A 27,228-nucleotide genomic window follows, 5' to 3' on the forward strand; every position below is an offset into this window, starting at 1 on the left:
AAGGGGTGCGAAGTTTAATACCGTTTAGAGTTAAATTCATTCTCACTCTCAAAATATTTCTATCTCACATTTTGTAACTACCAATATAAAACTTTACAACATTTCTCTAGTTTGTAAGGGAGGGACAGACTCAGTTAATTAAAAGACAGCATTTTTTTTTGCAATTTATTCAAATGTATTTTTTCACTGGCATTGTTTGAATTTCTGTTCTGCTTGATGTCATATTTCTTGAATTCATTTATCAACCTGTCTTTTCAGAATCTGTGATCTTGCCGCAAGTCCAAAGAGGGATTGTCAGGCCACAGATTCCAAACTGAGAAGAAAGTAACCATTACAAAGGAAATCACACTTACATGATAGATTTATGGAGATATCACAAGCAATTTTTTATTTCTTATTATTTTGTATCTGCTCAAATAGCTACTGATGCCCAATAACTGCTATAAAAATATACACAAAAAGTGCACAGGAATTCAGATCTGGCAGCATCTGTGCAGAGAGAAACAGTTAATGTTTTAAGTCCAGTCTGATTCCCAGAATGTTACTATGTTTGTGGGGTTATTTCTCCTTCTCTTTGACTCCAGACATGTTTGATTCTCATGCTTGGTCCTGAACAAGGATTCAAAAGCAGAGTCATACCAGACTCGAAATGTTAACTCTGTTTCTCTCTCCACTGATGCTACCTGCTGAGACTCTCCAGCATTTTCTGTCTCTGATTTCCAGCATTTAGAGTATTTTACTTTTATTGCTATAAAAACATGTCATGCCTGTACTTTTCCATTATTTAACTTAGCAGTTAAGATTTACATAACAGTCAAGTGGCATTATCCTACTTAGTACGTTTTGAAAGCAAGCAGGAGACCATGTGAGTATTCTAGTACTTGAACTATGCTGAAGGGGGATCTTTGAGACTTCCTTGTGAATGCTGCAAATTTGTCTAGAGATCAGGACAAGTTGGAAACACTGAGAGAATTAAAGATTGCTTATAAAAGTATTTGGAGAACAAGTTTTTAGAAAACACACAAACTTAAAGTACATCCATTAGAGAGATTTTCAAGTCATTAGCGACAGACAGATTTTGAGCTAAATTCCAAGGAAAACAGCAGACTGCTAGCCCACTACAGTGCTCCATACATAATATTGCAGTGGCTGGAACTTTATATACAGTACTATGGGGAGCTTGTAGCATTGTGACATTGTATTGTTGGTAAAGGATACTGCCATTATCCATTTTGTGAGACTTCCTGAACGTGGAAACATGGCCTTTGGCTAATCCTGCTCTTAATGACTCTTTGAAAGACTATTCCAATTAGTCCCAGTGTAGTGCACTTTCCCCATAACCCTGCAAAGTCTTTTCCTTCAGAGATTTATAGAATTTTTAAAAACTTCCTCAAAGTATTAGCAAATCCACACTTATCATCTTTTCAGGCAATGCATTCCAGATTGTAATAACTCTCTCTGCTAAAAAAAAGTTCTCATCTCACCTCTTTTTTTTCTCTCAACCTCATCAATAACCTCATTTGAAGACAGTATTAAAACAGTTTTATTTGTAGAGAGTGGTAATTATCAAGTCAATTCTGTACAATAAAAAGGCTAAAAGCTTTACAGGGCTCTCGACCTTACACAGAACCGAAAATCCATTGTATAAGTTAGACTAGAATCAAAATTGAAAACAACCTTAATGTCTACCACTTCAGTGAAATCTCCATCAATTTGCATTTCTTTTTATACTGAGTATGAACCTTTACATTGGTCTGAAAGTTATTCCCCAGATATCCTGGTGAACTACGTGACACATGTTATGGGATTTGAAATTTCTGTCCATGGACTATTTCTGATGAATAAACTAAAATTCACACAACACCAGGCTATAGTCCAACAGGGTTATTTGGAAGCACTAGCTTTTGGAGTACCACTCCTTCAGGTAACTGTGGAGCAGGATCATAAGACACAGAATTTATAGCAAAAGATTACAATGTCATGCAACTGAAATGATATATTGAACAAACTGAGATTGTTGTCTTTCATCTTTTAGAATGGGTTGCAGGTTTTGGTTCATAAAATGTAAATCCCAGAACTTAATTTAAAGTTGCATTCTCGAGATAACTTTAAGGTTTTATTTAAAATAAAGGTGACATCTCAGCTCAGACAATGCATTATATGTGTTAGGTTAGAGTCTGTCTGGATCCCTGTCTAGAGTTAGACTGGTTCTACTTCCAAAGTGGAATTTATAAAATATTACATGGATTGACTGCTTGTAGATTGTGCACTTTTTAAGCAAAACAGAATGTATCTGCAAATATTATTCTGCAAATGCAAATTCACTCAATAAACTTAGGTGTGTGCGCGTGCATGAGAGTGTAATTGTGTGAGAGAGTGTTTGCATGTGTACATGTTTGGTAAAGTGTGTATCTGAATGTGATGGAGTTTAAGCCTCAGAGTGTGGGGGCGGGTGCGCTGAACTTGGCTATGTTCATCTGCTCGGCCACTCTGCATTGTTGCACATCCCAAAATCCACCTTGGAAGATGGTCACCTGAAGATCTGAGGCCAAATGTCCCTGACCGCTGAAGCGTTCCCCAAGTGGGTGGGAACACTCCTGTCTGGCGATTGTTGCGCGGTATCTATTCATCCATTGCCGTAGAGTCTGCTTGATCTCATCAATGTACCATGTATGACACTGTAATCCTTTGCTATAAATTCTGTGTCTTATGGTCCTGCTCCACAGTTACCTGATGAAGGAGCAGCATTCCAAAAGCTAGTGCTTCCAAATAAACCTGGACTTTGGTACTGTGTGATTTTTAACTTTGTCTACCCCAGTCCAACACCAGCTCCTCCACATCACGACTAATAAGTGACCTTGGGATTGAAACAGACTTAATAGAGTCCATATAGTCTGCCACAGAAATGATAAGGTTCAAATCAAAGATCTATATTGCCTGAATTTGATTATATTATCTGCTGTGCCCTGAACGGAAATTACTATCGCTGGTAGCGGAAGGGAAACTCAGCTACCCCTATCTCTAGCATAATGAAAAGGACTTTTGTGCACATCCACAGCATTTAAGAAAAAAGCACAGCTGTGAAGTGTCACTGATAGAGATGTGAAAGACCATGAATAAATGCCCTCATCTTGCTGTATCACAACCCTGCAGTGTAATCGCCTCCTCTCCTATCAATGCCAGTACATACCTGTCAAGTTGAGACAAATCAGGATGCAGAAATGTGAGTGCACTGATGTACACTGATGCAGTTAATCAAACATTTCAAAGAATAACAAATATTTCAGGATTTATTTTACATGGAAAAGCAAGTTACAACAGCAAAGTGACAGCAATTATATGAGGAGACCTCTTCAGTACATTTGCTCGGTTTTTCCAACATTCAGCATACTCTGAAAATCATCGGTTAATTGTATAGTTGAAGGAGTTACCTACAGGCAAATAAATCAGTCCCTTAACAAAACATCTTAAATATTTCAGGGTTTAACAAAAATATCTCTCAAATTTGAATGCATTCATTTTGTATTTTCTGGCATTTAACAAGAGAAATATTCTTGCATTTTATATATAGAACTAAGTTGGTCCTTTTAAAAAATGAATTACAAGATAAATCATGAGATCATTAATTTAAAAAAGAACAAGCAACTTATTTACTTTTCATGGGAAAAAAAATCTACAATTGCAAACTTATACAGAACACAGAAACCGCTCCAAGCTTCAAAAGGCTGTTTGATATTTTAGTAACTGATTTACAGACCTAATGAATTTAATTAATAGCTTAACAAATCACAACATTAATTAACCATTTACAGTCCCCAAAAATGACAACCTACTATAGATTGTACAAAGTGCTGTGGAAACAACCAACAGGAGATAGCCAACCTTGGGTTTCATATTAAAAACACAACCTAAATGAAAGGGACCGACAGCTTTTCCAAGCACAGCATTGATTGTATCTATGAACTATCTCAATGATAAATGGTCAGCGATACAATGGGTTCCAACTGCATAGTTTTCAAATAGATCCAATTTAACTTGGATATTTTAAAAGAGCATATTTATTTAGATATATGTATTTTTATATATATATATATATATACAATTTAGACATCTATCATATTTTCAAACATATAGTGGCAACAATGCACACTTACTTTTTTTTTGTTGTTGAGTCATACCCCGCTCTGATGGTTTTAACTCCTTGTAAGGAGAATGAAGGTACTGTTCCATGGGAGGTAGTGCCTCTCCATAATGTTACCCACCTCTCTATTTAAATGATGAGTTGGTGGCAGTCGGTTTGTAATGAAGGGGGTTTTCAGGCAAATCCAAGCCTGTGTTTTGCATGTGCAAATATGAGTGCTTGCAGCATCAACTGCAAGATGGCCATTGGGAGCCAAAGCTTATCCTTTCTCCACCTTAACACAGGGGGTGCTGAGGTCAACTACAGACGGTCTACTTTGCACCAAAGTGAGATCAGCTAACTTAGCCCAAGTGATTCTGGGACTGTTCATTACCTTAACCAGTTAGGGCTCTGAAGATCTTACTCCCCTGACAATTCAGGTTATTAGCTGCAGTCCAATATCCTGTTTACTTTACCTGCTCAAACATTGACTTCAAATGGAATGGATTCTTTTCTGAAACTTAAAAATTAGAACACCAGTTGAAACAGTTAAAACCCTGAAGCCCTTATTCTTTTACACTTTGACCCATTTCAACCTAAAATTAATTAAGTATTTAGGCATGGAAGGATTTAAAAATTAGTCTCATATACATTTGCACAGTGAGAGTTATCAGCCTGATCCACACTCTTAATTGTGGTACCTAATGCTATGGGACATCAATAGTTTCTGTCAGACTGGGGTTTGTCCAAAAAACAGATCTGAAGTTACATGGAGTTGGAACGCTAACATCCTTAACTGTTTATTTCCTATTTTGTGTGATATAATTCAACTTTTTTTGTTGTTGTTTTCAGTTTCTAATTATTTCTCCAACCCCCCCCCCCCCCCCCCCCCCCCGTCTCCCCCCTTCACAAATATTTAGCTACTGATTTTGGTCAGCATTTTGTTGATGGCTTGCTTGACGTGGGTGGTGGAGCTTCTCCGTCTGGTCTTGCCTTGGATCATTTTACGCCGCCTCACCTCTCTGCACAGTTCATAGAAAGCTTCGTTGATGTTGCCCTCTCCAGTACAGGCTGAACACTCGTAAAAAGCACAGGCCCATTTCAGTAGCCATTTTCTCCCCTTCCTCAGTGCTGACCTGCCTGGAGTGGTCCAGATCAGCTTTGTTACCCACAAGGATCAGCGTCACGTTTTTTGGCTTTTTGATTTCATCCAGGAAGTTCTTCAATGAAATCACTTCCTCAAAGCTAACTCTGTCAGTGATGTCATACACCAAGACAAAACCCTCTGCCCAACGCATGTGACTTTCTCTCTGAATGGCATCCTCCTGAAAAACAACATCGCATTACATACTGATTGAGGACATCTATGAGATTACTTAGAGAAACACAAACTAATTCATAATCAAACCCAAACCTACATAAAGTGACACTTCAGCTTTTTATGATATCTAGTTAATCTGCACAAGTAGCATCAAAGCAAGAGTTATGCATGTAGGTTTGTGTGCTGAGCTAGAAGGTTCATTTCCAGACGCTTCGTCACCTACTAGGCAACATCTTCAGTGGGCCTCAGGCGAAGCACTGCTGGTAAGTCCTGCTTTCTATTTATATGTTTAGGTTTCTTGGGGTTGGTGATGTCATTTCCGGTGGTGAGGTCACTTCCTGTTCTTTTTCTCAGCAGGTGGTAGATGGGGTCTAACTCGATGTGTTTGTTGATAGAGTTCAGGTTGGGATGCCATGCTTCTAGGAATTCTTGTGCATGTCTTTGGCTTGTTCTAGGATGGATGTGTTGTCATAGTAGACATGGTGTCCTTCCTCATCTGTATGTGAGGATATTAGTGAGAGACGGTCTTGTCTTTTTGTGGCTAGTTGGTGTTCATGTATCCTGCTGGCTAGTTTTCTGCCTGTTTGTCCAATGTAGTGTTTGTTACAGTCCTTGCATGGTATTTTATAAATGAGATTAGTTTTGCTTGTTGCCTATATAGGGTCTTTCAAGTTCATTAGCTGCTGTTTTAGTGTGTTGATGGGTTTGTGGGCTACCATGACACCAAGGGGTCTGAGTAGTCTGGCAGTCATTTCTGAGATGTCTTTGATGTAGGGAAGAGTGGCTAGGGTTTCTGGACGTGTTTTGTCTGCATGTTTGGGTTTGTTGCTGAGAAATTGGTGAGCACACAGACACATGAACACCAACTAGCCACAAAAAGACAAGACCCTCTCTCACTAATATCTTCACATATGGATAAGGAAGGACACCATTTCGACTGGGACAACACATCCATCCTAGGACAAGCCAAACAAAGACAGGCACGAGAATTCCTAGAAGCATGGCATTCCAACTGGAACTCTGTTAACAAACACATCGAGTTAGACCCCATCTACCACCCCCTGATAAAAGGAGCAGGAAGTGACCTCACCACAGGAAATTACATCACCAACTTAAAGAAACCCAAACATATAAATAGAAAGCAAGACTTATCAGCAGTGCTTCGTCTGAGGCCCACTAAAGACGTTGCCTAGTAGGGTGACGAAACATCTGGAAATGAACCTTCCAGCTCAGCGAGCAAACCTACATCCAGAACCTCAACCTGAGCTACAAATCTTCTCAAAACTTGCTAAGCAAGAGTTACTCTGTCTTTAATGTTCCTTTAGTTATACACTTGCACATTGTCCTATTAGCTTCTTTAAGTTCCCAAAATTGAATGAACCATCCACTGAGAAAATGACAACTGTAGCAGTAAGCAGTGACTAGTCAGTTAGTTATATATGAAATATGATTTTGTGCTACCACTGGGATTTCATCAAGAATTCCCTTCAACGCAATGGTTGTCACTGCAATGTGGAGGTGGGGGCATAATGGTAATGTCACTGGGCTAGATATCCAGAAGCTCAGGCTAATCCTCAAGGACTTGGGTTCAAATTCCACCATGGGAGCTGGCAGAATTTCAGTTTAATTTATAAATCTGGAACATAAAGCTAATCTCAGTAATGGCGCCATGAAACTGCCATCAATGGAGGTAAAAATCCATCTGGTTCACTAACGACCATCAGGAAAGGAGGTGTGCCATCCATGCCTGGTCTGGCCTACATATGACTCCAGACCCAGAACAATATGGCTGACTCTTAACTGTCTGCTGCAATGGCCTAGCATGACATGACATTTAAAGTCAATTAGGGATGGGCAACAAATGCTGTAAGAAAAGCATGAGAAAAGAAAATATTGTGTAGAAACTAAGAAACTGTAAGATGAGTTGTTCATCTACATAGCTCCATGGTTTTTCTTCAAATGCATTTGACCCTAAGACAACATGATGGCCGTATGACCCTGGTGAATACTTGTGGCAGACAGTGATATAATCTTAGCTTTCTTTTCATTACTCAGGCTACAACGGTACCACAATAGAGGAGGGAAGCCTTAATATCTTCCCATGTAACCAATTTAAAACAGGCCTTATAACCGATTTAAACTGCAGATGGAACCCTAACAAGGCTGTGTAAGTAACAGTGAAACATGAGAATGATGATTAACCCAGTCTCTCAAGTATGCATTGATAATAACAGAATATACTCTGCAGTTAATTTGCAAGATACTACTTTATCATGTTATCAGATACCTCACTTCTACATGTAACATATGTAATAGCTAGGATTTCCCTAAAACACCCAAGTTTAATGAATGACAAAAACTCAGGTTCGGCCAATTATAAAGGAGATGGATGCAGACTGGGAGTAGCGATCGTAACAGGGGCCAACAAACCTCCTTCTCTCCCCACCCCAAAATGGAATAAAAACATGTGACTTCAGAGCATGAATAGGCCATTTGCTCCAGCAACGAATGCAACAAGAGCATAGTCAATCTGATCTTGGCCTGACTCTAAATTTCTACCTAACCCCAATAAACATTGGCTCCTTTGTTGTTCACAGTTGTGACAGATGAACAGGAGGGACTTGTGTGAGTAAGAATTGGGATAGCAGAGTTTTGATTGCCCTCAAGTTTATGAAGATTAGCATATATGGGACACATTGATCAAGTCTGAGATAATGAAGACATGAATAAGGATAGCAGCAAAATATGAATGGGGATAGAGGTGAAGTTGGACAATGGCACAGAAATGGAAATTTGCAGCCCCAGCAAAGGTGAAGACCTGTGGTCAGAAACATCTCCAAATTCTGAAGTAATAGACAGTCTGGCTGTAGTGATTGGAACCAGGTGGATCTTCGCAGCAGGTCAGGCAGCATCCAAGGAGCAGGAGAATCGATGTTTCGGGCATGAGTCCTTTTTCAGGAAAGCCCTTTTTCAGCCCTTCTTCGGGCTCATGCCCGAAATGTCGATTCTCCTGCTCCTTGGATGCTGCCTGACCTGCTGCGCTTTTCCAGCAACACATTTTCAGCTCTGATCTCCAGCATCTGCAGTCCTCACTTTCTCCTACCCGGTGGATCTTGTTGACTACAAAGCCCTTGATTAGGATTGTTACCGAGGCCAAGCAGGAAGCTCTGGCCAACCAATATAAATGGGGATTAAGAAACAAATATATAAATGGGGATTTAGAATTTCCTCAGTTGAGGGGACTGACTCCAAGCTGGTTGACCGTACACAGCCAGTGTAGTGCGTGCACAAGTGAATAAAGAGTAACTTGGTGACAGGATATCAGCCTCTGTGCAGTTATTTCATTGGTCCAGCATACAAGGTGTTTCAAAGCAGTGCGTTTTAAGACTTCCACTGGACTTCATTCTCTGACTTCAATTGTAAATGACCTAGTCCTGATTTGAAAATCTCTGCTCCCTTTATTTTTGATGACCCCAATTACACAATGAGAGCCAGAAACTGGGTATGCATTAATTGGGAAGGGAAAAGGCAAATGTTTCCAATCATAACAAACATTGCTTTTCAATATAAAACAAAAACTAGTTTGTGGATATCTCATGAGTGCTATAAAGAAAGCCACCCAACAGGCCCAATTGAGAATCCCTGGTATTTTTGTTGTTTTCTGGCCTTTGCGGAACAAAGGAATGTTAGCATAACAGAGATTTGGAGAGGAGGAGACATCATACTCAAAACAGGAAATCTCATCGGATTATTCCCAAAACCTAATGTCCCACTATTACAATAAAAAGAGTACACCGTCTTAGCGTCCTGGCAAATATTAACCTTCAACCACGTGAATGAACAAGTCTCTAGGGCATTTTGAGGTCAAGGAAGAAACGGTGTTGGATCTCTTGAACAACATTAAGCTGGATAAGTCCCTAGGGCCTGATGGGATCCAGCCCAAGTTATTGACAGATGGTTTTAAATAAACACATGAATAAGCAAGGAATGGAGGGATATGAACTGTGGGTAGGCAGAAGACATTAGTTTAATATGGAGTCATATTTTGCACAGCACCAAGGGCCTGTGCTGTACTGTTCTATGCTGTCTGGTCATTATCACATTGCTGTTTGTGGGGCATTGCTTTGTGAAAATCAGCAACCATTGTTTACAACAGTGACTATATTCCAAAGTTAATCAGTTAACTGTTAAACCATTTCAAACATCCTCAAGCAATACTTCCCAAACAATTTCCCACTGTGATCCCCTCCCTGAAGATTGTCACAATCCCTCAGTCAGAACAGTGGTGGAGGGGAGGATCAACTTTTAGAGTTGGAGGGAAGAGGAGAAGGGAGGACCTTGGAAAGAGAGAATGTGGAAGGGAGATCTGAGAGAGCGGGGCCATGTTAGCTCCACAAGGGTCATGAAGTTGGAGACTAGTCATTATCCTACTGCAGGTCCCGAACCCAGGTTTGGAGAGTCCTATTCTAAATCAAAGCAATATAAACACACAACTTTCTTTCCTCTTCCAATGGGGAATGATTCCCCACTGAGCTCACAGCACAGCAATACACTAAAGAAAGGAAAATAAAATAACTCAGCACTTAGGAAGAGGATTTATCTCTCTCTATAAACTCATTAAGCAACTGCAGTGTCCAACTCTGGATCCCAAGTGAAAGTGACCAGGGGAGCTTGGAAACCTTCTCAATACTTGGGGGGATCTATTACACAGGTCCCATTGGGAGGAGGCCAAAAGGCAGCAGAACAAAATAACAAAGAGGCAATAAAGACTGGATGCGTTCCTGTGGTGAATGAGGCATTCCTGAAATGGTGAAGAATGTTCTTTACCCTGTCTAGTTCATTGTTTATGCTTTTTTTTAACAACCATTAAAATGATATTTATGACACAGTAAGACAGAATTTGAGCACTGTCCAAACTGAAAGCCTCACAGTACACCAGAGTCTGAAGGATGTGCAATTACTCTTTTTCGATCAAACCCAAATTATAAGAGGCTTGAGGTATTTTGTTCTATTTGGAAGCTATGAATTTTCTGTTCTGTAATACGTCTGCTTTTTTTGTACAGCAAAATTTTAAAAGCTGCCAAGGAAATTCAGTAACTGATAGATTTGTTTCATACTTCTGCAGACATATTTTATTAATGTACTCAGTACTACACAGATGACAAGTACATACAGACATGGTTCTGAACATTACAGTAAAAGGTAATGATACAAGTCGTAAAATCGATACACTGTGGAAGCAGGCTATTTGGTCCATCGAGTCCACACCAACCATCTGAAGCGCATCCCAACCCAACCCACCCCGACCCCCCCCACCCCCTTCCCCTTCCATGGAACTCTGCATTTCCCATGGTTAATCCACCTAGACTGCACATCCCTAGACACTATGGGAAATTTAGAATGGCCAATCCACCTAACCTGCATATCTTTGAACTATGGAAGGAAACCTCTGCAGCACACAGAGGAAACCCATGCAGACATGGGGAGAATGTCCAGATTCCACACAGGCAATTGCCAGCAGGTGGAATTGAACCCAGCTCCCTGGTGCTATGAGGCAGCAGTACTAACTACTAAGCCGCCATGCTGCCCACAGCCAGTACTGAGATTATTTATTTACTGCACAACTGTCTCATAATCCCCAAAACTGACATTAAATTATGCAATGCTGAGAATGATTGAAGTGTGGCAAGTAAGTATGGTTAACGTAACTTCAAAGATTTCAACATGACTCATTTCGTATTCATTTTCCTCCTTGGTTTAAAAGGCACTCTCATCAGCCCCAGGATTTGAACGTAGACTGATTCTACAACATAGTATTTAGGCTGTGGTAAGTTGTCAGAGGGGACTCTGCCTACCCACCAGCAGTTCAGGTGGACGCCAAAGATCCTACAATACTACTTAAAGAAGAACAGGGAATTCATCAGTTCATCCCCCCCCGGCCAATAATCCTCCCTTAAACAACATCACCAAAGCTTTGAATCAATACTTATCTTTGCTTGCTCTGTGTAAACAGGCTGCTGCGTTTATCTACACACCAACTGACACTGGGTGAGCACAGGAACATGTTTGGCTGTGATGATCTGACAATCAAACATTCTACTTGCACTGAGGGTAATATCCTCAAGGCGAGGAACATTGCTTAACTTTCTTGTCTTCAATGTTCCTCTCCTCAGCAAATAGCAGAATATCGATTTCAAAGAACAGCAAGCAACATGCCTACCACCCTATTATGGTGGAAGGCAATGTTCCACAGTGCCAGAAAAAACTTGCTCAATTTGAGCTGCATTATGTTGAGTTTGGGAGTGAAAATTGATTTCTTGGGCAATGTAGCAGAGCCAGCTGATGGTGACTATACTTTAGTCCAATGATATTTAGGATTTTTAGAAGTGAGGAAAAGTGGAATAAGATAAATCATTTCAACATGTTAATTGAAAAGAATGTTAATATTCTATGTATCCAAACCTAAACATTTAAGTCCAAGAATACTTAGAAAATTAAGTTCCATTGTAGTTTCTGTCAGTTGGCAGACCTGCATACATTTCTCACATGCTAATATAAATAACTTAACTGGTTTAAGATGAGGTTCCGGATTTAATTGAAGTCGCACGCACAAGAATTTAAAACTTATGACATTGGTTATTTTTACGTCCAATAAACCACTTGAGAAATGGTAATAATGTGCAGTCAAACAACAGCATGAGAGAGAGAGAACATTGAAGTGAATGTCTAACCTGGCTCTGAAATTCTCCGGTTTTCAGCCACTGAAAGCGCTTGCTGCAATTTCTAGCTTTCCCCCCACACAAAGTGACACTCTTTCGAGGACATGTTAAAAAAGATAATTTTTAGACTCTGAGCTGACGGAACCATCGCTTCATGATTTAATATGGCCTTGAAGTTATTGAATGCACAAATCCACTCTTGCTTATGTGTGACTACTCTGTGCATCAGGATTACAGTAAAGGACAATAAATAAATAATGTGACCTTCCTATTCTGTATGGGAAAGTCATCACTCTTCATACAGGGCAGTAATGAATGTTAGTAATTTACGTGACAAGATAGAAAGATTAGATAATTAATTTAGAGTTGTGCATTTCCTATTAACAAAATGTTGATGTGTTCTCTTAATAGTGAATAAAAGAAATCTACAAAAGATTCTGCCAATTTTCCTGAGAGTCCATGTACTTCCCAAAAAGGAATCATTTCTCTAAAGGCACACATGAATTTATCTCTGTGCCAGATTAACTTCCATCTCCACTGGGTTACCCATCCCTCTCCTGCCTTAACACCATGAAGTGCTGAAGCTCTCATTCATGTTTTTGTGACCTCCATACTCAATGGATTGGTGCGAGTGCCTTTCAAGCCAAGGAGGGAAATGAGCACAAACTGAGTCATGCTGAACTCTTTAAAGTCATGATAACCATACACACATACCGTGCAGGATATGCTTCAGTCATTTTCAGCATGTGGTACTCACCTGGTCAATCTCCCATCTTTGCATTCCACAGATTTAAGCTAATCCAATACTCTGTTTCCAACATTTGTCTAAGTCCTGCTCACGCATCATTCCCGCACTTGATACTTATTTTGATTCCTGGTCAATATTTTTCATGTAATATTTATATTTCATTAATTAATGCTTACATGTAATATCTTAATCCCTGTATTCAAATCCCTCCACAGCCTCTGCTCTTCCCATTTCTGTCCTACACCCCTCTGAGAATTCTGCATTCCTCTAACAGCACCTTCTAACCCAGTGACCTCGGCCACATAGAAGGATAAGGGCAGCAGATGCAAAGGGAATACTTCCAACTTGTAAGTTTCTGTCCAAGCTATAAACTATGCTGCCTTGGAACCATACCATCATTCCTTCATTATTGCTGAATCAAAACCCTAACAGCACTGTGAATCTACCAATATGACATGGAATACTGTGATTCAAGAAGGCAGCTCACAACCACTTAAGGGCCTCCAAGGTTGAGCAATAAATACTAGTGTAACCAGTGATGCCCACATCCAGTGAAAGCATAAATAAATATCCTCCAAATGTGACCTCTTACTCATTCTCCACTCTCTCTCTATCCCAGCATTGGTACTTTGCAAATCGAGCTGAGAAATTCCCTCCCTCGGCCTCTCCCTCTTAGATTAAGCTTTTACACCAAATTCCTAATATGTCCTTTATTGTTAGCAAGTCGTTGATTGATAATAAAAACTAAAAGAATTGTGGATGCTGTAAATTAGAAACAAAAAAACAGACATTACTAGAAAAGCTCAGGTCTGGCAGCATCTATGAAGAGAAATCAGAGTTAACGTTTTGGGTCATAAAGTCATTGTCATAGAGATGTACAGCACAGAACAGACCCTTCGGTCCAGCTCCTCTGTACCATCCAGATATCCCAACCCAATCTAGTCCCACCTGGCAGGACCTGGCCCATATCCCTCCAAACCCTTCCTATTCATATACCTGAGATGCCTTTTAAATGTTGCAATTGTACCAGCCTCCACCACTTCCTCTGGTAGCTCATTCCATACACAGACGACCCTCTGCATGAGAGAGTTCCGCCTTAGGTGTCTTTTATATCTTTCCCCTCTTACCCTAAACCTATGCCCTCTGGTTTTTGACTCCCCGATCCCAGGGAAAAGACTTTGTCCAATTATCCTATCCATGCCCCTTATGATTTTAAAAACCTCTATAAGGTCACCCCCTCAGCCTCTGACGCTCCAGGGAAAACAGCCCCAGCCTGTTCAGCCTCTCCCTACAGCTCAAATCCTCCAACCCTGGCAACATCCGTGAAAAGCTTTTCTGAACCCTTTCAAGTTTCACAACATCTTTCCGATAGGAAGGAGACCAGAATTGCATGCAATATTCCAAAAGTGGCCTAACCAATGTCCTGTATAGCCGCAACATGACCTCCCAACTCCTGTACTCAATACTCTGACCAATAAAGGAAAGCATACCAAACACCTTCTTCAATATCCTATCCACCTGCGACTCCACTTTCAAGGAGCTATGAACCTGCACTCCAAGGTCTCTTTGTTCAGCAACATTCCCTAGGATCTTACCATTAAGTGTATACGTCCTGCCCTGAGTGACCCTTCCTCAGAACTGATTGATAATATTCTCTTGAAGTATCCTGGAATGTTCTTCTACAATATAGGCACTGCATAAAAACACTGTTGTTGCAATAGAGTGCAGATGAATAATTTGGCCACACACACACACACACACACACTTTTCGACTCAAACATGAAAAAGTGTGGAAATACAAACCTTCACCCTGAAGAAAGTGAACCTCGTGAATTAATCAGATGAACGAATCTATGTCTTAAAATGGTCAGATCTGTGAAGCTGGGTATATACTTCAAGCATTTATAACTGCACAGAAATTCTGTCTTAATGAAGGGTGTGCTAACATGTACGTATACACATGCGTAAGCTTCTGTGAGTACAACTACCAGTTCTGCAAAAGAAAATTTCAACGTGTGGGGCTACTTTAGCAAATGAACTTTAGGAATACAAGGATATGCTAATCCTGAACAAATATTTTTATGATAAACGTTTCGAATTGGCACACCATGATAGTTACACAGTTCCGATATCTTTTTTAGGTGCATTTTCAAGTGTGCATGCAGAGAGAATAAAGTAAAAGACAAAATCAACTAAGAAATAAATAAACCGTGTACAATGACGAATATAACAATGATCTAGGAGAGTGGCCTGCACCACTAACTCACCTGGCCAGCTGTATCTAAGATTTCCATAGAAACTGTTTCATCGTCAATGCTGGCTTGGTGGCGATAGGTTGACTCTGAAAATTTATATTAAAAAGAAATCTTTCATTAATGTTGGAATCCACATTACATTGGTTTGGTTAAGCATTAAGTTTAACAACAGTACTTATAAGCTGATCACAAACCCTCTAATCTCAAATACACACAATATTTCTCCTCGAATCCAATAGAAACCTGGAGCTCTTAATGATGCACTGACATGGGATTATGGAATATCAAAACTGACCAAGTTCACTCAACAAACAATTTGGAAGATCTTTGTTTCTAAGGTTGTGTTTGGGACACAGAAAAAACTGTAAATGCAAAAGGAATTAAGATGCAGAAAACATTATTTAGTTTGGCACCCAAAATTGCTGCTTATGAAAACAAAATCTTTTTATTAAATCATATAATTTAATTGGTTACTGGAGTCGTAGTGTCTCATAAAGAGCAATCTTGTTTGCTCTGTTTTTAAACACTGCACTGAGCACTCCGATAGAGTTAATATATTAAGATACACATAGACTCGATGTAATTATAGTCTAATTTACCTTGTGGGAAACAAACAGGTAGAACACCAGAGACTTCATTGCATAGTAAAGCTGGATAGAGTATAAAAAATTGTGTTCACTGATTCCAGCTAGTTTTACTGATGAGTGGTTTAAGTTAAAATTGCCCCCAACACTAAATCAATGCTGATGTACTCCTTGAAAGCAAAAGTGTTTGTGCTTGGCATTCTTCCTGAACTCATGCCAGTTATTAGACAGAATGATATGAAGATGTCATTACTAGAGATATTTGCTTCCTGATATTTTATAAATCCAGGATCGTTTCACTGTGTTTCGTCAACTTTAAAATCCTCTTTGTGTCTCTCACACCTCACTTCACATGCACAGCTTTCTCAGCAATCTGTCTATAGTGTTTGACTGAAAGACAGTAGCCCCAGCTAACATCTCCTCACAGCTAGATCTAATGATGGCAGAACTCCACTCTTCTAATAACGCTTTCCCTTTTTCATGCTGATTGCCCTGATTAATATTTGTCCTTTCTGCCTGTTGGCACAACTAGCTTCATTTGGTTAGATTTTCTATCTTGGGATGGTAAATTCAAAACGACGGTGTTCCAGCCTGCAAACTCAACAGCATTAGCCATGGAGGTCCATGTGTTCCTTCAGATTTTGATTACTGGAAAATCTTGAACAAATCAGCGACCCTGACTTCTTTTGCCTTCCCCTCAATCTGCATTCCCATCGACATTGGGTTTGAACTGTCTCACTGATGTTACACTTGTGATCTTAATAAGTTAAGCTGTAATTACACCAATGACAAACAATGACTTTCAAAAGTTCCCAAGCATACATTACACAGTTTCAGAATCTATCCTGTGCATAAATGTGAAAGTTTAGATTCTCTCAGAGCACCTCCACAAATTTTAATGCTGCCCTTGTTTTGTCAGAGATCTGTGTCAATTCTTACCTAAGCTGATTCCATTTCCACACAAAATCTGTTTAACCATTTCCAGTAATAGTGTTCTTCTTTTAATGGCCTTCTTACTGATTATTGTTTAAGAAATTTAAAGATTCTTTACTTTGAATTTTACTTCATTTCCTTTCTCTGCAAAGTTAATTTTGTTAGCAGAAGATTGGCGAGTGCCAACAGATACTATAACACAATGAATGAGACTGCATCTCCATAATCTGTACTATAAACACTGCACAATATAAAAGATACTTTTATTATCCTTTTATTACTTGAAGGAAATTTATGGCACAACTTTAATTAGCTCGAAATTGGTAAAATGCGAGGTTCAAAGCTAACTCAAGGGAAAGTCAATTATATGTCTCCTATAAACATGATTTTCAAAAAAGTAATAACATTTATAGCAATTCTGCTTTTTGTCTTTCAACAATATTTGGAACTTACATTTGTACAATACTTTCAACGTATGAAATAAAATCCCCTTTCAAATCAGAATTAATTTTCTGGACAATGGAAAGCAAATGCTAAAGGGTCACAATTCAGGCTGATTAAACAGGTTCGTCAAAGAGATGTGTCAAGGGAAGGGTGGTGGCAAATTTATAGATGACGTTCCAGAGAGAAGGCTCCAAACGTAATTGTACAACTATTAAGACTTGTCTGTCCATGAATAACATATCAAAACCTTAATGGAAACCACCATCAGCGTCTGTTAATTCTGCTAATTATTGGGTGAGCTCTGAATTTGTGCTTCGGTATACAGGCGGGTTCATAAAACAGTTATAAAGTAACGTGAAAGGCCAGGCTGAGTTCAATCTGCCTTCATTCCTAAATTGAGACATGCTGAGGTATGTATAAAGGCAACATGATGACGTGCCAGGAACACTCTCATACAGAGTAAAGTGTAGATTTAATGAATTCACAAAGCTAGCTGGGCACACATAACAGCAAGTGTGGAACAGAAGTCAGCAGACTCCACAGGGATTCTTGTCTGTTCATTTTAATAGTCAGAAAACATTTCAGTGGTCACTGACCTTGATGCCCAGTGCACAGAACTTTTGCAAAGACCTGGAACATCTACATTTATCCTTACACTATAAAATCAGAGAATAACAGCTGGAGAGCTCATCAAGAATGTGCCATTGACAGTTTTTCATCTCCAGCTTATCTCCATGTTCCTTTAGGATGGTATAATGAAGTAAGTCAATAAGAGATGTCTATCTCAATCAGGGTACATTTTAAAACCCACATTTTCATTCTATCCCTTTGCATAGGATTGCTGGTGAAAGTGGTAGGAAAGTTCAAATCATATAAAGAAAGAACCTTAATTTCAACAATAGCTCTCCTCAAGAAAGGAGTTGCTGGGAAATGAACAGTGAGCTTAATGCAGACACCATAATTACAGTAGTGTGTTTAAAAAAGAGCAATCTGTGGTGAAGAAAAAAATACACTGCACGTTGAGATTGACTACAAATTACAATTTGATTTGTACTACTCCACTGGTGCTAAACTCTACCCCCCCCCCCCACACCCCCCCCCTCCCCCCACCACTCCCCCTCCCCACCCCAACCCCTGGCAGTTTGGAGAAAATGCTGCATTTGAGCTGCTTTGTCACATTGAGGTGGTTGCAGAAAGGCGGGGCAGACACTTCCTGACACGAGGACCATTGAAATGTTCTTGCAATGCCTCTTCAACTCCGAAAGGGAAACATTTAAACTCTGAACTTTCACCCCTGCTGATTGGAAATTCTGCGTTGAGGTTTATGAAAGTTAAAGTACCAGATTTGTTTTTGTCTCTTTTCACTCTCCCTCTTATTCAATCTTTCCCTTCCTTTCTATCTTTTCCCTTCCTGCATCGGATTTGACTTTATCCTATTCCTTTCTTTCTCATTTTAATTGTCTACCTTGATGAAGTTGTTCCTGTCATTCAGTGAAGCTCCAGCTAACCACTGCCCTCACTACTATCTACAGCAATTTCTGGCAGAATAAGTTTCATGCGGAAGTGAAAATTCAGTGAAAATAAGTATCCTGATAATCTGTTTCAGCGATGGACAACTCTTGCCTGGACTTTGAGAGATTGCCCCTGATCTTCCTGTAGTGCTCCAATGCCCTTTGCACTGAGAGGGCACATGGGACTTGAACCCATAACTCTCAGAATTAGACACAAAGAATGTTACCATTGAACTTGTAATTTTCAGCAGCCCATGGCCATGTTATTCATTCGTCATATATAGGTCCCAGTCACATAAGTAGTCATCTTGCATCAAAAAGAAAAAAGAAATGGGGAAACGAGGTGATTAGACATCAGCATTCAACTCTTGGGATTTGGGTTCAAATCTAACCATGCTGACGGTATAAAAGCCTTCTTTATTTGTTGCTGTTAACATCATGTGAGAGATGAGGACAATTCACTTCTTGATGGATCTCTACCTAGGTTTCAAAACAGTCCTCAAGTCCTGCGCCGTAACTGCTCATTTCAATTGCACAGAATCTATGCTCTAAGAAACTTTAAAAATGGAGGGATAATGACAAGGTTAAGGAAAAGATGATTTTCTACAGTTGAGGGATGAAGCACATCATTAGGACAGAATAGACAGAGCCTTATACTTCATCTTATTGCATTATTCCTGACCTGTGAGGATGCTAAAAACTGCAAATGTTCCTTTCCCCAAAACTGACATCTCTCCCTGCTGACAGCACTGAAAAAGGTGGAAGAAAGAATAAGCAGCACGTGTACTTCCACACAGCATTCCTCTCCTGTCCCTCCAATACTACTCTGAAAATCATGTGTCCTCAAATCTCAAGAACAAATTATCTAACTCGATTTCACTGGCAGAAGATGACACAATGTCAGCCCTGCCATGGTTTTGACTTGGAAAACTGCAAAGTTAACTAAAACAAAGAAGTGTTGCATGTATCCGTCCTGGCCAATATTTAGAACCAGATTATTGTACTGTAATTTTATTTGTGTGTGGGAATTTGCAATGTGCAAATTAATTCCCATGTTTCTAGTGGTTACATTCTAAAAGTACTTTACTAGTCAAATGGAACAGACTCAAAACAGCTCAAAGCTGGGCATACACTACACAATTTGAGCCATCGGCAACAGTAGAACAACATTTCACAACAATCTGTACTTTCATGGCCTACCATACATACACCATACCCACTCTGCTATGTCCATTAAACCACAGCATCAACCCAGGTTGAATCAGTAGAGTTGAACAGCATGCCAGGAACAGGAATAGCACCTGGCACACCTAAATGATGTGGTGGCTAGTCTGGTAAAACTACAACATGAGACTACACGCATGCTAAATGACCAATTAATGTGACATCGGGTTTCTCTCAAAAGTACCACTCACCACTGGGTAGAGTCAAACCTCCCACAAAAAAGATGGTCATGATTATTAGAGGCCTATTCATGGAGTAGAATCACTACAGTATGGAAACAGGCCATTTGGCGTAACAAGTCCACAATGAACCTCCGAAGAGAATCCCACCCAGGCCCATTCCCCTACTACTCTACATTTACCTCTAACTAATGCACCTAACCTACACAACCCTGAACACTATGTGCAATTTAGCATGGCCAATTCACCCGACCTGCACATCTTTGGACTGTGGGAGGAAACCGGAGCACCCGGAGGAAACCCACACAGACACGAGGAGATCATGCAAACTCCACACAGACAGTTGCCTGAGATTAGATTAGATTACTTACAGTGTGGAAACAGGCCCTTCGGCCCAACAAGGCCACACCGCCCCGCCGAAGCGCATACCCCTACATCTACCCCTACCTAACACTACGGGCAATTTAGCATGGCCAATTCACCTGACCTGCACATCTTTGGGCTGTGGGAGGAAACCGGAGCACCTGGAGGAAACCCACGCAGACACGGGGAGAATATGCAAACTCCACACAGTCAGTCGCCTGAGGTGGGAATCAAACCCGGCTCCCTGGTGCTGTGAGGCAGCAGTGTTAACCACTGAGCCACTGTGCAGCTCCTTCTTCAATGACCATTTCACCAACATAATATTGGAAGTGGGAATGCTCATTGGTAATGGCAGCAACATTTATAACCCCTCTTAAAATGAAGCGCTTAGTGCCCACACACAGCAAGATCACATTCAGGCTTGGGCTGGTAACTGGCAAGCAACATTCAGGTCACCCAAGTGCCAGGCAATGTCAGAATCCAACAAGAGAGAACCCGATGACCTCTCCTTGGCAAACAATGACATTAAATTACTAAATGCCCCACCAACCCACTAAAGTCCTGTAAGAGATAAGCACAAATTTTCTCAACTAAAATAGGGAAGACAAGAGCCATTTCTGCCCACTATAAACTTCTGTTCCCTAGCCACCAATTATATCCCTCTCAATGTAACTATATGAGGCTGATCCAAACTGCAACTTTGGTGTCATAGTTAAATCCAGGATTAGCTTCCAATCATATTTCTGCACTAAGACCTCCTCTTGCCACTTCCTTAACATCACTCGACTCTATTGCGCATCTACTTGTCTGCAGCTGAAATTCACATTTCTGTTACCTACAGACTTGGCTATTTAATGCATGCTTGTCCAACTTCCTTGTTCTACCCTCCATAAGAGTGATGTCATTCAAAACTCAGCTTCCTGTCTAATCACTCATGCCAAGCCCCTTCTACCCATCCCAAAAATGCAATGCCTCAATTTTAAAATTTTCATCTTGTTTTCAAATTAATCCATTGCCTAGCCCTCCAATCTTTGTTTTTATCTTACTACTGAGAAGTCAGAGCCCAGAATGAAATGTGATAGATCATGCTTTTTCTCAATTTAAGATGGTTGTCTTCCACTGAAATGTGAGCACCCACGACCACAGATTTGGTTTTAACAAAAAACAGAAGTTTATTACACGAAAGAAAGAAAAGTAAAATAAAACAAACCAAGCCAAGCCAAGTATAACAATTTAAAAGAACATTAAAAAATTCCATTGACTCCCTGAAACTATTACTACAGCTAACCAAAATCCACAGAAATTTTCCTTCCCTTTTTCAAATCTTAACCGCTTGTTTACATTTTCATTCATAGAACCATAGAGATGTACAGCACAGAAACAGACCCTTTGGTCCAACTTATCCATGTTAACCAGATCTCCTAAATTAATCTGGTCCCATTTGCCATCATTTGGCCCATATCCCTCTAAACCTTCCTACTCAAACCCATCCAGATGCCTTTTAAATGTTGCAATTGCACCAGCCTTCGCCACTTCCTCCGGCAGCTCATTCCATACATGCACTACCATTTCCGTGAGAAGGTTGCCTCTTAGGACTCTTTCATATCTTTCCCCCCTCACAATAAACCTTTGGTCTCTAGTTTTGGACTCCCTATCCTGGGAAAAACACCTTAGCTATTCACTCCGTCCATGCCCCTCATGATTTTATAAACCTCTAAAAAGTCACCCCTCAGCCTCCGACGCTCCAAGGAACACAGCCCCAGCCTATTCAGCCTCTCCCTATAGCTCAAACCCTCCAAACCTGGCAACATCCTTGTAAATCTTCTCTGCACTCTTTCAAGTTTAATCTCTTTGAACTGCAAAGCCTTTTCGCTTTGATTCACACAACTGTGAACTTACCTCAGCTCTGAATAAATAATGCAGATTTCAAATCAAATGTTCCTACTCTGGAAGCTTTCACAAATTGAAATCCTTACACCAGAAGTAAATTATTCCCTTAACTGATCTGAACAAACCCATTTTTTGTGAAGCTGTTCTTACATTAAACTTCGGTCAGGTCTCTTTCAAACTCAATTCAAAAGCTTTTAAATTTCTCATCCTAACATCTGCTAAACTAATATATAGAATTAGTATGGAAACAGGCCCTTTGGCCCAACAAGTCCACCCTGACCCTTTGAAGACTAACCCATCCAGACCCATTCCCTAACCCTATTACTCTACACTTCCCCTGACTAATGCACCTAATCGATGTATCCCCTACCCTACTAATCCACATTTATCCCAATCTACACATCCCTGAACAATTTGGCATGGCCAATCCATCTAACCTGCACATCTTTGGATTGTGGAAGGAAACCCATGCAGGCACAGGGAGAATGTGCGAAATTCACACAGACAGTCGCCAGAGGCTGGAGTCAAGCTTGGATTCCTGGCACTGTGAGGCAGCAGTGCTAACCACTAAGCCACCGTGTTTAATTGCTTAATGTTTTCTTTCCCTATCCTATCCTAAATCCCACAATGTAAACAACTTCCATTAACACCCCAGGACCCACTGAGGTGATTATGCTGTCTTGATTCTAATCCCTTTGATATTCTGATTCCAACCAGTCTCCATTGGTGGCCATACCTTGTAAACTCCTCTGAACCACGCTTTCCTCTTTTAAGATAGCCTTTAAAACTCTGTCTTTGAGGAAGCTTTTGATCATCTAACCTTTATTTCCTTTCATGGCCTGGTGTCAACCTTTATAAATTTAATGTGAAGCACCTTAGAATGTTCTATATGTTAAAAGGGCTATATGTTGCTTTGTTACTTTTGGGAAGGTTACCATTTCTCAGAAACATCTCTAGACTACCCATTTAAATACTATGGCTAGTAAAACTCCACTTCTAACAGCAGAGATCTTTCCACCATCCACAAGGCACAAGTCTAGAAAGTGATGGAATACATCCCTATTGCCTGGATGAATTCAGCTCCAGCAACACTCAAGAAGCTTAACGCTGCCTGGAACAAGCAGGCTTTTTGAGAGGCACTCTATTACCCAAATTAAGGATTAACTTTCTCTTCCATTAATGTAATTCAGTGTATACCTTTCGCAAGATTCATGGCAGCAAACTTCATTAGCAACTTCCAAATCCACAAACTTTACCAGCTAAAAGAATAAGGACAGCAGGCCTTTGGGAACACTATTACTTGCAGGTCATTCCATTCTGATTTGAAACAATATCTTATTCCTCCGTTGTCAGTTAGGCAAGATACATGCAAGTTTTTTCATCCATTTAATAGTTAAACACATATAAGGAATTCAGAAGTCTGTGTGTTGACAATGTAAATTCACATCTATAAAATTAATCAAGATAGCTCTTTTAAATGTATTTATACTTTTTTCACATTTTACAGTTCCTAATTTATTACAATTAAGTCCAGAGTCAAACCTCTCCCACTCCTACGTACTTTAATAATACCACGACATAATACACATCCACATCTATCAGAAACCATTAACCCGTCAGAAAAGTGATTTATGTATCAGCAAGGCAAATCTAAGTGTAAACAGACTTAATAAAGGAAGCGCTTCATCTCTTGCCTCAATTACACAACATTTCAATATAAAATTGGCTTCAAGTATCATACAATTCACAAAAATGTTCCCGACTGACAGACAATGATGATATTTTTGAGTTGATAAAAACTGCACTGTATTTATACAAATACTGGACCAAAGCCTTTTCCATTCACCACTCATAAAGGGGTTTTAATTGGCTGAAAGTCTCTTCACTTTTCAACTGACAAGGGAACATGTTAACTTTTAAAAATAGATTTGGCCAGAGATCTAGCAAGGCAAACATTCATTGCCCATTCCTATTTGCCCTTGCGAACATGGCAGGGGTGGGGGGTGGGGGGGGTTAACTTGCCTTAAGAACCCCTGCAGCCTATCTGATGCGGGTAAACCCAAAGAGCTAGTGATTTGATGCAGCTAAGGAGCTTGATCAGACATTCCCTGAGGGGAGTCAAGAGTCAACCAAATTGCTGAGAGGATGGAGTTACATCTATGCCAAATGAAGAAAAGGTTGCAAGTTTCCTTGATACAGGAGGAAATTAGTGAGCAGGAGGGGATTAGTGAACACTAGAGGAGGTTTTCTGAAAGTTGATGTTAGTTTCATTCATTATTGAGATTGGCATTCAATTCCTGATTTATTATTTAATTGTAATTAAACTCCACCAGTTTTCATTGTATACATTGAATGCAGGTCCAAAGAGGACTGCCTGCAGCTCTTGATTAACCATCTTGTGACATTATTATCACTCCAACATCATAACAACAGCACCATCACCAACAATCCACCATCAATAACACTCCACAAACAACGACGTCACTCTGCTGTCGTCGCCATCACTCCACTATCAACACTACTCTGTCACCACTACTCCACCATCACAATAAAATCAGACTGAAATTATTAACTCTGTTTTTTCTCCCCACAGATGTTGTCAGACCATAGAATCTCCGCAGCGCAGAAAGAGGCCATTCAACCCGAATCCTGAACAGACCCTCTGAACGACCTCCCAGCTCCCACCCTATCCCCCTAATTACCAAAGTTAATCTCGCTCGCCTGCACATCCCTACACACTTTGGGCAATTTACCATAGCCAATCCAACTAACCTACACATCTTTGGACTATGGGCGGAAACCAGAGCACCCAGAGGGAACCCACGCAGACATGGGGACAATGTACAAACTCCACACAGTCAACCAGGGCTGGAATCAAACCCAAGTCCCTGGTACTGTCAGGCAACAGTGCTAACCACTGAGCCACCCTGTCGCCCATAGTCTAACAACTGGCTGAGTTTCACCAGCACTTTCTGTATTTATTTCCGAGTTCCAGCTTCCTCGGTATTTTGCTTTTATTTCAGCACCTTCACAAAGTTGATGCACATGTTGAGGCTGAAGCTGAATGAATGGTGGCGGCATGGTTCATGATGTTGTGGTGCAGTATTACTCCCCTTCTGGGGTAATGTGTGCGGCCGCCCTGCCTGCTGGGTACCACGAGCAGTGTGGTTTTTGAGGCTGCTGTACCATTTCCTTGCTAATTAGGGGCAATGTCAGACTGCCTCCATTTGCTTAGGTCTTCTAAAGATGGTGTAGGCACAGGGAACGCCCATCTGTTAGGAGATACCTACTGAGTGGTTTCTGGAACAGCATGCGGTAAGATGTGGGTGGAATCAGACCAAAGTTTCCATGGCGAGAGGTAGGTAGTTAATGAGGCAAGTTGGGGCGAAAAGTCCCCCAAAAAGCCCAATGCAATTTGCACTTTGGCAAGAAAAGAAAGTCAATAAGATTCAGCCAACAGGTGAAAATAATATGTCTTAGAACCTATGCTTGATTAGAGACAAAAAAAGCTGCAGATGCTGGAATCCAAAGTAGGCAGGCAGGACACTGGAAGAACACAGCAAGCCAGGAAGCATCAGGAGGGGGAAAAGTCAACAGAACCTACACTGACACTCAGTGCAGCATTAAGGTGTCACAGAGGTTCCGTCCTTCAGGTGAAGTAAGCTAACTTGTTCTATCTTTCTATTTCAGGTTGAACAAGAATGCTATTAGGCAATGAAAAACCAAGAATTTCCCCATTGTTCCAGTCAACACTCCCCCTCAATCAACCAAAGGGCAAAATGGCTTTAGATTAACCTCTAACACAAATGCAAATATATGGTAATCTGACAGATCTGACAATGCACTACATTACACAGAATTACAAAGAAACAGGCCAACATTTAACCAGTCCACACCCCTCATTCTTCTTTATCTAATTTTATCAGTGTTACCTCTGTTCCCTTCTCCTCACTTGGTTATTTATTATTAATGCCTCTACATCTTTTCATAATATGGCAAACAGATTACTGTACACAGTATTCAAAGTGCAGACTAATCAAGGTGCAATATCAGATCAACATAACATTTTCATTTTTCAAATTGATTCCTCTAGAAATAAATTCTGCAATATTGGTTTGCTTTCTGTTTGGCCTCATTTACATGCATCGCTACTTGTAGTGATTTGTGTAATTGTACTTTATGATTCTTCAGTTCCTCTATCCCATTTAGATTCACATCTTCCAAGTAATATAAGACCTCCTTATTTTTCTTACCAAAATGCAATGTCCGTCCCGAAGAAGGGCTTATGCCCGAAACGTCGATTCTCCTGTTCCTTGGATGCTGCCTGACCTGCTGCACTTTTCCAGCAACACATTTTCAGCAATGCCTCAAACTTGACTGCATTGACACGGATCTTCAAATTACACACCAATTCTGCAAGCTTATTTTGGCCGCCTTATAATTCATCACTGGCATCCTTTGTATTCAGATCTCCCCCCATCTCCCAAACACCACCATGCCCAAAATCGAATGGTATTTGTGATTTCTGATGAGGAATTTTGATTTTGAAGTCGAAGTCATTCACATAAACTGCTAAAACATTTATCCATCTGTTGCTCCACCATCTGTTGTCTCCTTTCTGTTCAGTTATCAACTATCCATCCATTCTTCTACTTGGTCCCAAATTCCATAAACTTTCATCTAATCTGTGCGGCACCTTGCAGAAGGCTGTTTGGGAAAAGGATTTCAGACATGGCAGCGGGAATAGGCCATTCAGCCCTTCAAGAGAGCCAAAAGCTTTGTGAAGGTTCGTAGCTCAGGTTGAGGTTTAGGGTGTAGGTTTGCTCGCTGAGCTGTAGGTTTGATATCCAGACGTTTCATTACCTGGCTCGGTAATATCATCAGTGGTGACTTCCAAGTGAAGCGAAGCTGTTGTCTCCTGCTTTCTATTTATATGT

General features: G+C 40.4%; 1 protein-coding gene across 1 annotated transcript in view; it reads right to left on the bottom strand.

The window, feature by feature from the left end:
- Positions 1–5,009: 5,009 nt before the first annotated feature.
- LOC140466699 (ras-related and estrogen-regulated growth inhibitor-like) overlaps positions 5,010–27,228 on the bottom strand; it is a 79,573-nt gene continuing 57,354 nt past the window's right edge. The window contains 3 exon segments of the mRNA XM_072562174.1: positions 5,010–5,216; positions 5,218–5,445; positions 15,176–15,249. Of these exon segments, the coding sequence (XP_072418275.1) occupies positions 5,037–5,216; positions 5,218–5,445; positions 15,176–15,249 (482 nt within the window). The 3' untranslated portion in view covers positions 5,010–5,036.

The sequence above is a fragment of the Chiloscyllium punctatum genome, chromosome 44, assembly GCF_047496795.1.
Source record: "Chiloscyllium punctatum isolate Juve2018m chromosome 44, sChiPun1.3, whole genome shotgun sequence".
Classification (NCBI taxonomy): domain Eukaryota; kingdom Metazoa; phylum Chordata; class Chondrichthyes; order Orectolobiformes; family Hemiscylliidae; genus Chiloscyllium; species Chiloscyllium punctatum.